Source organism: Coregonus clupeaformis, chromosome 29 (genome assembly GCF_020615455.1).
Source record: "Coregonus clupeaformis isolate EN_2021a chromosome 29, ASM2061545v1, whole genome shotgun sequence".
NCBI classification, from domain to species: domain Eukaryota; kingdom Metazoa; phylum Chordata; class Actinopteri; order Salmoniformes; family Salmonidae; genus Coregonus; species Coregonus clupeaformis.
In genome coordinates this window covers 41,499,928-41,515,014 of record NC_059220.1, presented here as the reverse complement: position 1 = coordinate 41,515,014, position 15,087 = coordinate 41,499,928, and the positions used below count along the sequence as shown (strand labels likewise).

At 44.9% G+C, this 15,087-nt stretch overlaps 1 protein-coding gene across 1 annotated transcript in view; it reads left to right on the top strand.

Annotated features, from left to right (window-relative positions):
* Positions 1-15,087, top strand: part of LOC121545152 (MAM domain-containing glycosylphosphatidylinositol anchor protein 2) — a 219,678-nt gene that overhangs the window by 133,305 nt on the left and 71,286 nt on the right. The window contains exon 9 of the mRNA XM_045209210.1: positions 10,296-10,565. Within this exon, the coding sequence (XP_045065145.1) occupies positions 10,296-10,565 (270 nt within the window). The remainder of the gene's footprint in view (positions 1-10,295; positions 10,566-15,087) is intronic.

The window sequence follows — 15,087 nt, the reverse complement described above, 5'->3', positions numbered from 1 at the left end:
GGGACCCCGATCAGACACTATATCCTCAGGTACCCCGTAGTGCCGGAAGACGTGAGTAAACAGGGCCTCAGCAGTTTGTAGGGCAGTAGGGAGACCCGGCATTGGGATGAGACGACAGGCCTTAGAAAACCGATCCACAACGACCAGAATAGTGGTATTCCCCTGGGAGGGGGGAAGGTCCGTCACAAAGTCTACCGATAGGTGAGACCACGGCCGTTCGGGTAGGGGTTGTAACTTCCCCCTGGGCAGGTGTCTAGGCGCCTTACACTGAGCGCACACCGAGCAGGAGGAGACATAAACCCTCACGTCCTTTGCCAATGTTGGCCACCAGTACTTTTCACTAAGGCAGTGCACTGTCCGGCCAATACCCGGATGTCCAGAGGAGGGTGACGTATGAGCCCAATAAATTAGTCGATCACGAATCTCGAGCGGCACGTATTTCCGCCCCTCCGGACACTCTGGAGGAGTAGGGTCGGTACGTAACGCCCGCTCGATCTCCGCATCGACCTCCCACACCACCGGTGCCACCAGACAAGACTCCGTCAGTATTGGAGTGGGCTCAATGGACCTCTCCTCTGTGTCATATCGCCGGGACAGGGCGTCTGCCTTAACGTTCTGTGACCCTGGTATATAGGTCAGCTTAAAGACAAACCGGGCCAGAAACATGGCCCACCTAGCCTGACGAGGGTTCAGTCTCCTAGCTGCCCGGATGTACTCCAGGTTACGATGGTCAGTCAGAATGAGAAAAGGGTGTTGAGCCCCCTCAAGCCAATGCCTCCACACCTTTAGGGCTTGGACCACAGCTAGCAGCTCCCTGTCCCCCACGTCGTAATTACGTTCCGCCGGGCTGAGCTTCTTAGAGTAAAAAGCACAGGGCCGGAGTTTAGGAGGTGTGCCTGAGCGTTGAGACAGTACAGCCCCAATACCCGCCTCTGACGCGTCCACCTCCACTTGGAACGCCAAAGAGGGGTCCGGATGTGCCAGCACCGGAACCGAGGTGAACAGGTCCTTCAGTTGTCTAAACGCCCTGTCCGCCTCAGCCGACCACTGCAAACGCACCGGGCCCCCCTTTAGCAGGGAGGTGATGGGAGCTGCTACCTGTCCAAAACCCCGGATAAACCTCCGGTAGTAATTGGCTAAACCCAAAAACCGCTGCACTTCCTTAACCGTGGTAGGAGTCTGCCAATTACGCACGGCTGAAACGCGGTCAATCTCCATCTCCACCCCTGACGCGGACAACCGATGGCCCAGGAAGGAGATGGACTCCTGGAAAAACAGGCATTTCTCCGCCTTCACATACAAGTCATGCTCCAACAGCCTACCCAACACTCGACGCACCAGGGCCACATGCCCGGCTCGTGTAGCAGAGTATACTAGAATGTCGTCAATATACACCACTACACCCTGCCCATGCAAATCCCGGAAAATCTCGTCCACAAATGATTGGAAGACTGAAGGAGCATTCATTAACCCGTATGGCATGACGAGATACTCATAGTGACCCGAGGTGGTACTAAATGCTGTTTTCCATTCATCTCCCTCCCTAATGCGCACCAGGTTGTAGGCGCTCCTGAGATCCAATTTTGTGAAGAAGCGCGCTCCGTGTAATGACTCTGTCATACTCGCAATCAGAGGGAGAGGATAACTGTATTTAACAGTGATCTGATTGAGACTACGGTAATCAATACACGGGCGCAAACCTCCATCCTTCTTCTTCACAAAAAATTTACTTGAGGACGCAGGCGAAGTGGAGGGCCGTATGTATCCCTGTCTCAGAGACTCGGCGATGTATGTCTCCATAGCCGCCGTCTCCTCTTGAGACAGAGGATACACATGACTACGTGGAAGTGCAGCACCTGCCTGGAGGTCTATCACACAATCCCCCTGTCTATGAGGTGGCAATCGCGTCGCCCTCTTCTTACTGAACACGAGTGCCAAATCATCATACTCAGGAGGAATGTGCAGTGCGGGCATTTGGTTCGGACATTCCACCGTGGTCGCCCCTACGGAAACACCTATACACCGCCTGACACACTGATCAGACCACTCCCTGAGACCCCTCTGTTGCCACGAAATGGTGGGGTCATGAGAGATTAACCAAGGAAGCCCCAGCACCACGGGAAACGCAGGAGAGTCGATCAGATACAACTGTATGATTTCCTCATGACCCCCTGCGTCTTCATCTTTAGTGGCGCCGTGACCTCCCTAATTAAACCTGATCCCAAAGGACGGCTATCTAGGGCATGAATAGGAAAAGGCACATCTACTGGTAGGAGGGGAATCCCTAACTTAACACAGAAATTACGATCAATAAAATTCCCAGCTGCGCCTGAATCGACTAGCGCCTTATGCTGGGAATGAGCATATTCAACTTGAATACACAAGTGGACAACAGAGAGCTCTGGGTGAGTTGGGCGCCTACTCACCTGAAATGACTCATCAGTGCGTGACCTGTTGCCTCGATCCCCAGGAGACCCTCCCCAGCACCGAGCCGCAGTGTGTCCTCTACGGCCACAGTTGGTGCAGGGGACGGCCTCTCCGGGTCTCTCTCCTCCTCTCTCTAGCACCAGCACCCCCCGAGCTCCAGGGCTCGGCTCGGAGGTGCTGGAGGATGGAATGGACGGCCCCAACTCCGGACGTCCGCGGGTAGCCAGCAGGGTATCCAGACGGATCGACATGTCCACCAACTGATCGAAGCTTAGGTTGGTGTCCCTGCAGGCCAACTCTCGGCGAACGTCCTCTCGTAGGCTGCACCGATAGTGGTCGATGAGGGCCCTCTCATTCCACCCCGCATTAGCCGCCAGAGTCCGGAAGTCCAGGGCGAACTCTTGTGTGCTCCTCTTCCTCTGTCGGAGGTGGAACAGATGCTCCCCTGCCGCTTTACCCTCTGGGGGATGATCGAAAACCGCCCTGAAGCGGCGGGAGAACGCATAGCTGATGGTGGCGGCGTCTATTCCCCTCCATTCGGCATTGGCCCACTCCAATGCTTTGCCGGATAGACAGGAGATGAGGGCGGAAACGCTCTCGTATCCCGAGGGCGCCGGGTGAATGGTTGCCAGGTAGAGTTCCACTTGAAGTAGGAAACCCTGACACCCGGCTGCGGTGCCATCATATGCCCTCGGGAGCGAGAGCCGAATCCCACTGGACTCCGGAGATGGTACGATGGGTCTGACCGATGGTGGTGGTGTTGTAGGAGGAGGTGTGGGCAAGCCTCCTCTTTCCCATCGGCTCAGAGTGTCCATCACATCTTGCATGGCGGTGCCAAGTCTACGGATCATGGCGTCCTGGCTGCTGACCCGATCCTCCAGAGACTCAGTTACCACCGCTGGTCCTGCTGACTGGTTGGTGTGTTATTCTGTCAGATGGGGTGATGTGAATGCGGCGGTGAAGTCAGGCGCAGGACACAGAGGATCAAGATGACTACTTTACTTCAAGTAAACACGCACAAAACAAAAGTCTCCACAACACTGGAGGAGTAAACACGCGCTGTGCGTAAAAGGCGAACTAGAATTGCCGAACATCAAACAGGACAAAATGACAATAACACACAAAGGCCAAACGTAAAACAAGGGAACTTATATGTTACACAATCAACACAAAATAAGTAACAGGTGTACAAACTAGACAACACAAGACAAACACCGAAACATCGATCGGCAGTAGCTAGTACTCCGGGGACGACGAACGCCGAAGCCTGCCCGAGCAAGGAGGAGGAGCAGCCTCGGCGGAATCCGTGACAATGACCCAAAGCATACTTCCAAAGTTGTGGCAAAATGGCTTAAGGACAACAAAGTCAAGGTATTGGAATGGCCATCACAAAGCCCTGACCTCAGCCTATAGAAAATGTGTGGGCAGAACAGAAAAAGCATGTGCGAGCAAGGAGGCCTACAAACCTGACTCAGTTACACCAGCTCTGTCAGGAGGAATGGGCCAAAATTCACCCAACTTATTGTGGGAAGCTTGTGGAAGGCTACGCTAAACGTTTGACCCTAGTTAAACAATTTAAAGGCAATGCTACCAAATACTAATTGAGTGTATGCAAACCTCTGACCCACTGGGAATGTGATGAAATAAATAAAAGCTGAAATAAATCATTCTCTCTACTATTATTCTGACATTTCACATTCTTAAAATAAGTGGTGATCCTAACTGACCTAAAACAGGGATTTTTTACTAGGATTAAATGTCAGGAATTGTGAAAAACAGAGTTTAAATGTATTTGGCTAAGGTGTATGTAAACTTCCGACTTCAACTATATGTGCATGTCATGCTTCCTCCATTTCACAAATGCCTCCTACTCATCCACCTACTCCTCCTCCTCTTCCTGCAGAGATTGTGATGGCAGGGAAGGGAACTAGGGCAGGGAAGAGAGAAGGGTAGCTAGGAGGATAATCCCTAGCACAGGACTCATTACTTGTGGTAGGTCTGGGTACCAATGTATGCCACTGGATAATGTGTACTTATATCTGTGACAGCTGAGCAGGCTCTTGCAGCAGTGTTTGCGGAGGCGGCAGATGGAGAGGAGGGATGAGAGAGAGGGAGAGGAAGAGAGAGGGAGAGAGGGACAAGAGGAAGAAAGAGGGAGAGAGAGTGAAATTGAGAAACAGAGGGAGGAAGAGAGGAGGATGAGAGAGGGGGGTGGGGGACAAGGTAAAGTGAAAGAGAGAGGAGAATGCTGCCCACCAGGGAAATGGAGAGATTGCTCTAGATTTCCCCAGGCTTTAAGCCTCCAGATCGGCATTACTCTGTTTTATTGGTAATGAAATATAATTGTTCCTCTCTCTTTCTCTCTTTCACTCTCTCGCCTCTCTCTCTCTCTCTCCCGCCCGGCCGGCATCACCCTTTACACAAAGTGACGCCATTAAGGCCTGGAGGCCATCTGTTAGTTGCTGCCCCTTGTATTTAGCCCCACTCTGTTCTATGTGTCAGGGCCAGCACATGTAAGATAGACACTTTATTTTTAATTGCATTTTAATATGCATAGAAGCCATTGTGATGGCTGTTGTTGACGACGTCATAAGACAAAGGCTTTGGTTAACTTCGGAAACTTGGAACAGGACCTTGGTTGACTCCACTAGAACTTCTCAGAAAGCCCCAGAGGACCTGCAGCCCACTTCAAAAGCCTTCCTCAGTGAAACTATTGCTGTACTGTGCAGCTTTGGTCTGGAGACTTCACAGCTCAATTATATTCAATGCTACTGTACAGTGTATGTCCATCTGCTCTGAAATAGTTCAGGCTTTAGTTCACCAGAAACATTAAAACCTCGGAAAGGCAGAAACCTTGAAAAAGCCAAAAAGGCAGAAACATTGAAAAAGTATATATAATGATAAATAGCCGTAAGACTGATTCCTATGACAGCATACTACAACTAGGAATGGGGAGCAGCACCCAATGTAGAGACCACAGCCCCACACCCAGGTAATTGAATGCTCTCAGGTAATATACTTGAACCCAATTAACTCCTGTCTCACCTTAACAGTGTGGGTGCTGCAGCAGCCAGCCAGTAATTCAGTTCCCTGCAGTCTACAGACCTTATCATTCCAAGGGTTAATTGAGTTTATTGGCCAGGCGTGTTCCGGCAAAGCGCCCAATATACAATTACGAGGCACAGTGATTCAGCTGGATCAACAGGTGGGCTCCCGAGCGAGCCGGGATCACGGAGGGCCTGGTTGGCTTTGTCAAAGGATCTCAACCTAATCAGACATGCTGGCCGAAGGGGGAACTCTCCGCAGACTGGAAAGGTCAATGCCCATACTTGTCACTGTTTCACGCTCTTTGAGTTGGCGCGGGCAGGTGCGGTAACAGGGAAAAGGGAGATGGCAAGGCTTTTGGAAGCGTGGCAGCGTGTAATTTGCACTGGAGCTTTGTTCTTTGTAACAGTACAGTCATTCAGTGTCTGGTACCATTGTCACAGCTGTGTCACAGACGTGTCACAGACAGGACAGAAACATAGTTGTTATCACTAGGATTAGTGTGATTTGCAGATTGCAATTGTGACAGACTGGGTTCAAACCCGAGTTTCCTGCTCACAATGACTGAGTTAGCTCGCTGAGCCAAAGCCCGGTCATGACAAAGAAATGTCTTCCAATTGCACAGGACTTTGTAAAGCATTGATATAGTATCACATTATTTGTAGGTAAAAAAGTTGGTTTGGAGTGCATGTTAAGATAAAGTTGTCAGTCATATTGTGAGAATTATATAATGACAGGTATATCCTTAATAAAATCATAGGCTGTAGAGATTGATTTCTTTCTCATAGGCAGGCACTGTGCTACAGTAGTTTCCCCCAAATCCATAATGAATTTTCTCAAAATTCTGATAAGACACTGATGATTATTAATGTCGCTATTTAAAGCATAATGAAGGGATAATTGCAGTCGTACTCTGACATTTCACGGCCCTTTCTGCATATTTCTCCCCTCGACATAAGTGCAAAAGGATTAAACGTACAAAAAGAAACCAGCGAAGATCCATCTTCCTCTGAAAAGCCCCAATTATTGTTAGTTTAAGCATTTCATCTATGGCTGCTATTTTTTTCTTGCTTTACCCTGGTTATAAGAAATTAAATGTGTTCTGAAGTATATTGATGTAAGCTGCTCTACCATCAAATCATAGCCTCTTTAATAAACACATGAAATGAGCTATGGGCATCATTTGGAAGGCAAGAAGAAGGGGAGAGAAAGCAGCATATCAAATGTAAAGAACAATTACTATAGGATGAATGGCAAATTCCTAGTCAAGCCCCCTGACTATGGGTTGATAAATGTGGGCATTGTGATCAGCACTGGGGAACTAGCTGGAGGGTGATCTATATGGAGGATTAACATTACTCTCTAAAAGGCTTCTATGACCAAGGCTCTGTCGTAGAAACACGTGTTTAATCCTGGGCTGTTCGTTAAGTATGGCATTGAAAGCTGGCTCCCAGCCTAATTAGCGAAGCGCAAATTTATCCCCACCAGTATTCATTTACGAAAAAGAGAGAATACGTTTGGAGAGGGATAAAAACTAAACGACAACACTGAAATTCTGAAAGTGCTATCATCACCCAGTCATGCAATGCGAGTAGACTGAGAAATCCCCAGTTGAACCGACCATGAAATGGGGCACGGATGGAACTATTCACACTGCAGCTTTTTTGCTGCCATTTCCCCCATTTCAAGATACTGGTAACAACATAGCATTAGCATAATAATGTTCAGTCGAACAATGGAACATGTTCTATGAATGTTTCATGGACTGTCATATGGAGTGATTTTAGTGCCACCAGTAAATTCAGATTAAATTTTTGGTGGCACTAAAATCACTCCATACTGTCATCTATAGCTCGGTTGCATCCATAACACAGCCCCGTCCCTCAGCTTACCAAACAGTGCCAGAATCAGGCTGTTGAAATTACATATTGTGCCTTTAAGGTTCTCTTTTCTCTTATTTACTTTTGTTTAGACTTTTTGTTCTACCTCTTATGTTTTAATCCCTGTGTTAAATAACAGGTACAAACCTTACACCATTAATGAGTAATACGGATGGCTTTTAGGAGGAAAACGAGTTTTTAGTTTTTCCATAGTTCACTTCCTTGCCTGTTGTATTCTGCATTTTTGAGGATATTTGAATTGAGAGTATTTCTCTACTTTACAATCAAAAGGCATTGCTGCTCCAAAATTCCAAACATATTGTATGTGACAAAAATGTTTGAAGTTAGTTAATTTAAGCATAGTAATATTAGCTGTTCCGATGGTGGCCTGAGGAGTGCTCCCCTCCAGCCTCGTTACAGATAGCGGTCCGTTAGGTGCTTGCTGGGCTGTAGCATGCTAACAGGGTTCCTACCACTTTCATTGTTTTGCACTCCACTATGCTATTGCTAGGGTGTAGCTAAGTAAACAAACCACTTGGGACACCGACCTTCGGCCTCTATAGACTACTTTCTAGGTATCAATAAGATAAAGTATATTTGCATTTCTGGAGAATCAAATCAAATCATATGTTATTCGTCACATGCTTCGTAAACAACAGCTGTAGACTAACAGTGAAATCCTTACTGAAGGGCCCTTCCCAACAATACAGAGAGAAAGAAAATAATAGAAAAATAAAACACGTAATAATAAAAGTAATAATAGATATACAATGAGTAACGATAACTTGGCTATTTAAATGGGGTACAAGTCGATGTGCAGGGGTATGAGGTAATTGAGGTAGATATCTCCATGTAACTAGGAATAAAGTGACAGATAATAAACAGTAGCAGCAGCGCATGTGATGAGTAAAAAAAGTTAGTGCAAAAACGGTCAATGCAGATAGTCCGGTTAGCTATTTGGTAACTATTTAACTAACTATTTAGCAGAACTGTTCCTTTAAGTGTTTCTGGAGTATTATCTAGTAAGGTGCCACTCAGAAATTCTGTGAATCACGCTCGTTTGTCTCCGAGCAGAAGGCGGTCCCTACGGACACTCTCAGCCATTCTGTGTATTCAGGCAGCAAGCTCTTTCAGTCAGTCGAGTTAAGAGAGGACAGTTCCTCTGAGAGTTCTCAAAATTAGACACGAAATGGGAAAAAGATATCAGAGGCCCTTAAAATATCTCCTACTAAAGTGCCTCACATAGATACAACAACAATTCCTTTTCACTAGAAGCTATAGTATCCTAGACGTGCGACTTCTTAGTTCTCATGTTAGTGCTAAGTAGCCCGTTTTGCCCACATACTCAGACTTCCACGGTGTAGCTGTGTCTGCTAGACGTGTACCAAAGAGTGACAGGAACATTGCAGTTTAGATCACTTTCCACTGAAGTCGGACTCGCTAATTGATAAAGCCACGGCTAGTGGCATCTCATTGCTGGTGCATAAGTGGTAATTACAGCACAAGATAATCTAAAGGCTGGATAAATAAAGAAGGGCTGATGGGACTTTAAAGTCCTGCAGATGGAGAAATTCTGGGTGCAGATGAATGGATTATGCTTGGGTTGACATACGGAGACGGGCTCAGATACTGCCTGTGTGAGAAGGACAGTTTTGCTGAATTCCAAATCAACCCCTAGCCCTTCCTACTACCTAGGCACTCCTGTAGATCTGAGAGGTTGATAGGTGTAAACAATATGGGGAAGTAATTACCATATTGCTTGCACCTACCCAGTGGTGTGAAGTACTTAAGTAAAAATGCTTTAAAGTACTACTGTTAGATTCTAAATAAACAGAGTAAAAACTCACGGACGACTAGTAAAGCTAAAACCAAGTTTATTCACCCACTGGGTCACACAGCAGCATAAGACCAAGACATATTTACACAAGTACTGGTAAACCTTCCCTCCTATGCTGAGTCTCCTCCTTACCCATCTGGACAGCCAATACGTCTCTGTTGCTAGACAGGACTTTAGTGATGCCTGTTCTTTCTCACTTCATCTGACCTGACCAATTCCTCCCTCCTCCCCAACTCACGGCTGTCCTGTTGACTGGAACCAGACTGTGGCATTTCTCCTCTCCATAGGATACCTGATGTCTAACAATAACATGTTCTGACAGAATGTAAACATTCTGCATTCCCCTCTCTCCCTCAGTAACATGAATAAGGATATTTCAAGTTTAGAAGTCAGAACCCATCACTACTTAAGTCATTTTTTGGGGTGTCTGTACTTTACTATTTATATTTTTGATTACTTTTACTTTTACTTCACTACATTCCTAAAGAAAATAATGTACTTTTTACTCCATACATTTTCCCTGACAACCAAATGTACTTGTTACATTTTGAATACTTAGCAGGACAGGAAAATTGTCCAATTCACACACTTATCAAGAAACCATCCCTGGTCATCTCTACTGCCTCTGATCTGGTGGACTCACTAAACACACGTGTGAATGAAAATGATGTCTGAGTGTTGGAGTGTGCCCCTGGCTATCCGTAAATAAAAAAAAACAAACTTGAAAATTGTGCCGTCTGGTTTGCTTAATATAAGGAATTTGAAATGATTTATACTTTTGCTTTTGATACTTAAGTATATTTTAGCAATTACATTTACTTTTGATACTTAAGTATATTTTAAACCAAGTACTTTTAGACTTTTACTTGAGTCATTTTCTATTAAGGTATCTATTAAGTTATGACAATTGGGTACTTTTTCCACCACTGCACCTACCAAATCTTCTCAGATCTCCACAAGTGCACAGAGGCTAGGCGCTATTTTAGGCCAGGGCCATTGCTGCTCTGTGCCTGACTGATGTGATATAGGCTAGGGATTTATTTGGGACTCAGCCTTTGCCTCCCTGCCTGCCTGACTAATAGGGCCTTCTGTCTTTCTCTCCATAGATCCGCCGGTGGTGGAGCCGGTGTTCACAGAGATCCGCCAGGGTCTGGGTCGCGCCTTCACTCTCAACTGCCAGGTGCTGCGGGCGCACCCGTCCAAAGTGCTGAAGTACGAGTGGAAACTGGGCACCAGGCTGCTGACCATAGGCCAGTTCGACCAGCGCGACGAGACGGACTACCACGTCAGGGCACTCAATAGGGAGGGCTACGGGGAGTACACCTGTGAAGTGACCAACGAGGCAGGGGCGGGTGCCTGCAGGTTCTTAGTCACAGGTATGTACTACAGACGTCTTTAAAGGCCACGTTCCAATACTGCCCACTTGCAGTGCACTTCCTATATATCCACTAGATTGCTTCATACTAAGTGGTGTGCTAGTGTTGATATTGTTGATATTGGAACAGAGACAAATACTGCACCTTTGTAATAGAACTCAAGACTGACCCATCTCTAGTCCTACCTCTCCTGCATTGTCTCTAAACGTGTCTGAACATTTGGTCCTGTGTGGCTCAGTTGGTAGAGCATGGTGCTAGCAACACCAATGATCGTGGGTTCGATTCCTGCTGGGAAAAATACAAGAAAAAAATATATACAGTTGAAGTCGGAAGTTTACATACACTTCGGTTGGAGTCATTAAAACTTGTTTTTCAACCACTCCACACATTTCTTGTTAACAAACTATAGTTTTGGCAAGTCGGTTAGGACATCTACTTTGTGCATGACACAAGTCATTTTTCCAACAATTGTTTACAGACAGATTATTTCACTTATAATTCACTGTATCACAATTCCAGTGGGTCAGAAGTTTACATACACTAAGTTGACGGTGCCTTTAAACAGCTTGGAAAACTCCAGAAAATGATGTCATGGCTTTAGAAGCTTCTGATAGGCTAATTGACATCATTTGAGTCAATTGGAGGTGTACCTGTGGATGTATTTCAAGCATCATGATGTGGTGCACTTCACAAAATAGATGGCATCATGAGGAAGGAAAATTATGTGGATATATTGAAGCAACATCTCAAGACATCAGTCAGGAAGTTAAAGCTTGGTCGCAAATGGGTCTTCCAAATGGACAATGACCCCAAGCATACTTCCAAAGTTGTGGCAAAATGACTTAAGGACAACAAAGTCAAGGTATTGTAGTGGCCATCACAAAGCCCTGACCTCAATCCTATAGTCAATTGGAGGTGTACCTGTAAATGTATTTCAAGGCCTACCTTCAAACTCAGTGCCTCTTTGCTTTACATCATGGGAAAATCAAAATAAATCAGCCAAGACCTCAGAAACAAAATTGTAGACCTCCACAACTCTGGTTCATCCTTGGGAGCAATTTACAAACGCCTGAAGGTACCACGTTCATCTGTACAAACAATAGTATGCAAGTGTAAACACCATGGGACCCTGCAGCCGTCATACCGCTCAGGAAGGAGACACTTTCTGTCTCCTAGAGATGAAATCAATCCCATAATAACAGCAAAGGGCCTTGTGAAGATGCTGGAGGAAACAGGTACAAAAGTATCTATATCCACAGTAAAACAAGTCCTATATCGACATAACCTGAAAGGCCGCTCAGCAAGGAAGAAGCCACTGCTCCAAAACCGCCATAAAAAAGCCAGACTACAGTTTGCAACTGCACATGGGAACAAAGATCGTACTTTTTGGAGAAATGTCCTCTGGTCTGATGAAACAAAAATAGAACTGTTTGGCCATAATGACCATCGTTATGTTTGGAGGAAAAGGGGGGTTCCTTGCAAGCCGAAGAACACCATCCCAACCGTGAAGCACAGGGGTGGCAGCATCATGCTGTGGGGGTGCTTTGCTGCAGGAGGGACTGGTGCACTTCACAAAATAGATGGAATCATGAGGTAGGAAAATTATCTGGATATATTTAAGCAACATCTCAAGACATCAGTCAGGAAGTTAAAGCTTGGTCGCAAATGGGTCTTCCAAATGGACAATGACCCCAAGCATACTTCCAAAGTTGTGGCAAAATGGCTTAAGGACAACAAAGTCAAGGTATTGGAGTGGCCATCACAAAGCCCTGACCTCAATCCTATAGAAAATGTGACGGCAGAACTGAAATGGTGTGTGCGAGCAAGGAGGCCTACAAACCTGACTCAGTTACACCAGCTCTGTCAGGAGGAATGGGCCACAATTCACCCAACTTATTGTGGGAAGCTTGTGGAAGGCTACCCGAAATGTTTGACCCAAGTTAATCAATTTAAAGGCAATGCTACCAAATACTAATTGAGTGTATGTAAACTTCTGACCCACTGGGAATTTGATGAAAGAAATAAAAGCTGAAATAAATCATTCTCTCTACTATTATTCTGACATTTCACATTCTTAAAATAAAGTGGTGATCCTAACTGACCTAAGACAGGGAATTTAGACTAGGATTAAATGTCAGGAATTGTGAAAAACTGAGTTTAAATGTATTTTGCTAAGGTGTATGTAAACTTCCGACTTCAACTGTATTATGCACACGACTGTAAGTCGCTTTGGATAAAGGTGTCTGCTAAACGGTATGTATTATTGTTATATATTATGTCAAATTTCATACCTCGAAGGATAAACAACTTTTGCACACTGTAGTGTACATTAATGTTTGTAATGCACTGCTTTTGGATGTGTATCAGTCAGATCTACAGTATAAATAAAAAGTTGGATGGGGAGAAATAATGCATACTGAGAGGATTCCTCTGAGGAATAGTGTGTGTTTTTAAATGGCACTGTATCAACAATACTGAGCATAGAAATGGCACTCTTATTTTAAGTGGTTGGTTGGGGAAAGTACCTCTTCAAGGAAGAAGCCTCAGAAAGCCCTGGTTTGTTGTTTTTTGCTGAATCATGTTATCTTTCAATGAGACTACATATTATATTCACATTTTAATAACTTTGTTCCCACGAGACAACTTCTTATGTGGACATGCAGCAGAATCAGCAGGGAGAAAATGTCTTAATTGTCAATGTGATATGGTGTTGGGATTTTGTCGTTTTGCTTTCAAGCTTCTTCAACAGCAGAGGCTCAACCCCTATCTTGCTACCAGCCATTTTCTGATGGATGGGAGAAAATGGCTAGAATGTTTTACTGTTGATAAGTGTTCAGAGTCTGCAGACTGCAACTGAATCACTGCTAAAGTCTTTCCCAAGTTATATTAGCCCCAACTTGGATTTGCATTGGCAATTTTCTGCCCTGCACAGCAGCCACGAGAGAGGATTACTGCACTCTCCATCCTGCCCTCCACCCCAAAGAAAATGTCAGCAATTTAGGGAACACGAAAACTCAGGTTCACTTGTTATATGAGAAGGTCACCTCGTGTTCCTGTACGGCATTCCTGAAACAATTTGACTGTCGAACATTAACGATGAGCAAGAAAACCTGTCTGTCTTCCTAATAAAAGTTTGTGGTTAAGACTCCCTCTCTTGATCCTGGCAGTTGTTTGAATCTTTGATATATTCTGTCTGAAAAGAGCATTAGCATCCAAACAACACTGCTTCTGCTTTTATTACGGATTAATGCTTGATATTTCAGTGCTTTTTGGAGGCGTTAATTCACATGAAAGCAAGGCATTAACAAACCTTGAAGGTAAACTCAGTGATACGATTTAGATGCAGAAAGTAAACAGCATAGTGGGTTTATTTCCGCAACAACTAAGAGCGTTGAAGTGCGAAGCTCAACTTCTCCGCTGTTTTGGTCCCGTGGCTACAACGCTGTAACAGCGTAAAGCGGACCCATGGACATGCGCAGATACTGTGTGAGAGCGAAGTCTTGGATCTCGCTCATCTCAATATGGTTGATGTGATTGGTTGTGGTCTTCTTCTATGTGTCTTGTCACGTTACAATGTGCACATGTTCTGGCTGCCTTCTTCTGATCCGTAGCAGTAACATTGCTGCGTCAGTGGCTGGTAATGAATACTTGACAAGATGACAGGTCCACATTTCTGGAGTTGGTTGTGAAATATTGATGGCCTTGGTTTATCTCAGATGTCTGTTTTCGATGGGTAAAAATATAGAGGTGTAGGCTATTTGGGAAAGGGATAAGAAGTAATCAGGTAGGCCTATTTTATGACATTTCCAACGGATCAGAGCATGACATTTTTCCCTTTCACGCTGAGTGGTTATCGAAAAGGAGAGAGCTGGAAAGATTTTCCAAATACATTGAGGAACTATTTTTATTCTCAATGGATGTAAAAACAGACTTTGTTTGCTTTACAAAATTACCTTGAAAAGCTCCACAGCTCATTAGTGGTGGTGCGTTAAGCCAATCAGAAATACTATCAGATCCTCAAATGGGCATATTTATATGCCTACATTTGCGCGCAGGCCAGGTAGCCTATAGGCCTACTTCAATGCGTAATCAGGTGTGCGTCCTTATTCAACATTGACAGGAGTGCTCCAAACAAAAGACAATGACTAAATTGACAAAATTCGTAAATGGAATGAAATAAACCAAAACTTGTTTCTCACAAGTGCGCTCCGCAAACAACGTGTCCACTCCGACAATGAGAACAATAAAAGACTGTAATAATAATATATTGAATGCATTAACAGAAATTACTGGAACCAAACAAACATTTGTAGATTATAAATTATAGGAATGAACGGAAAATGTACTACTGGTAATAAACAGTGCCTTCGGAAAGTATTCAGACCCCTTTACTTTTTCCCCCAAAAAATTGTTACAGCCTTATTCTAAAATTGATTAAATTGTTTTTTTCCCTCATCAATCTACACACAATACCCCATAATAACAAAGCAAAAATAGTTTGTAGAAATTGTTGCTAATTTAT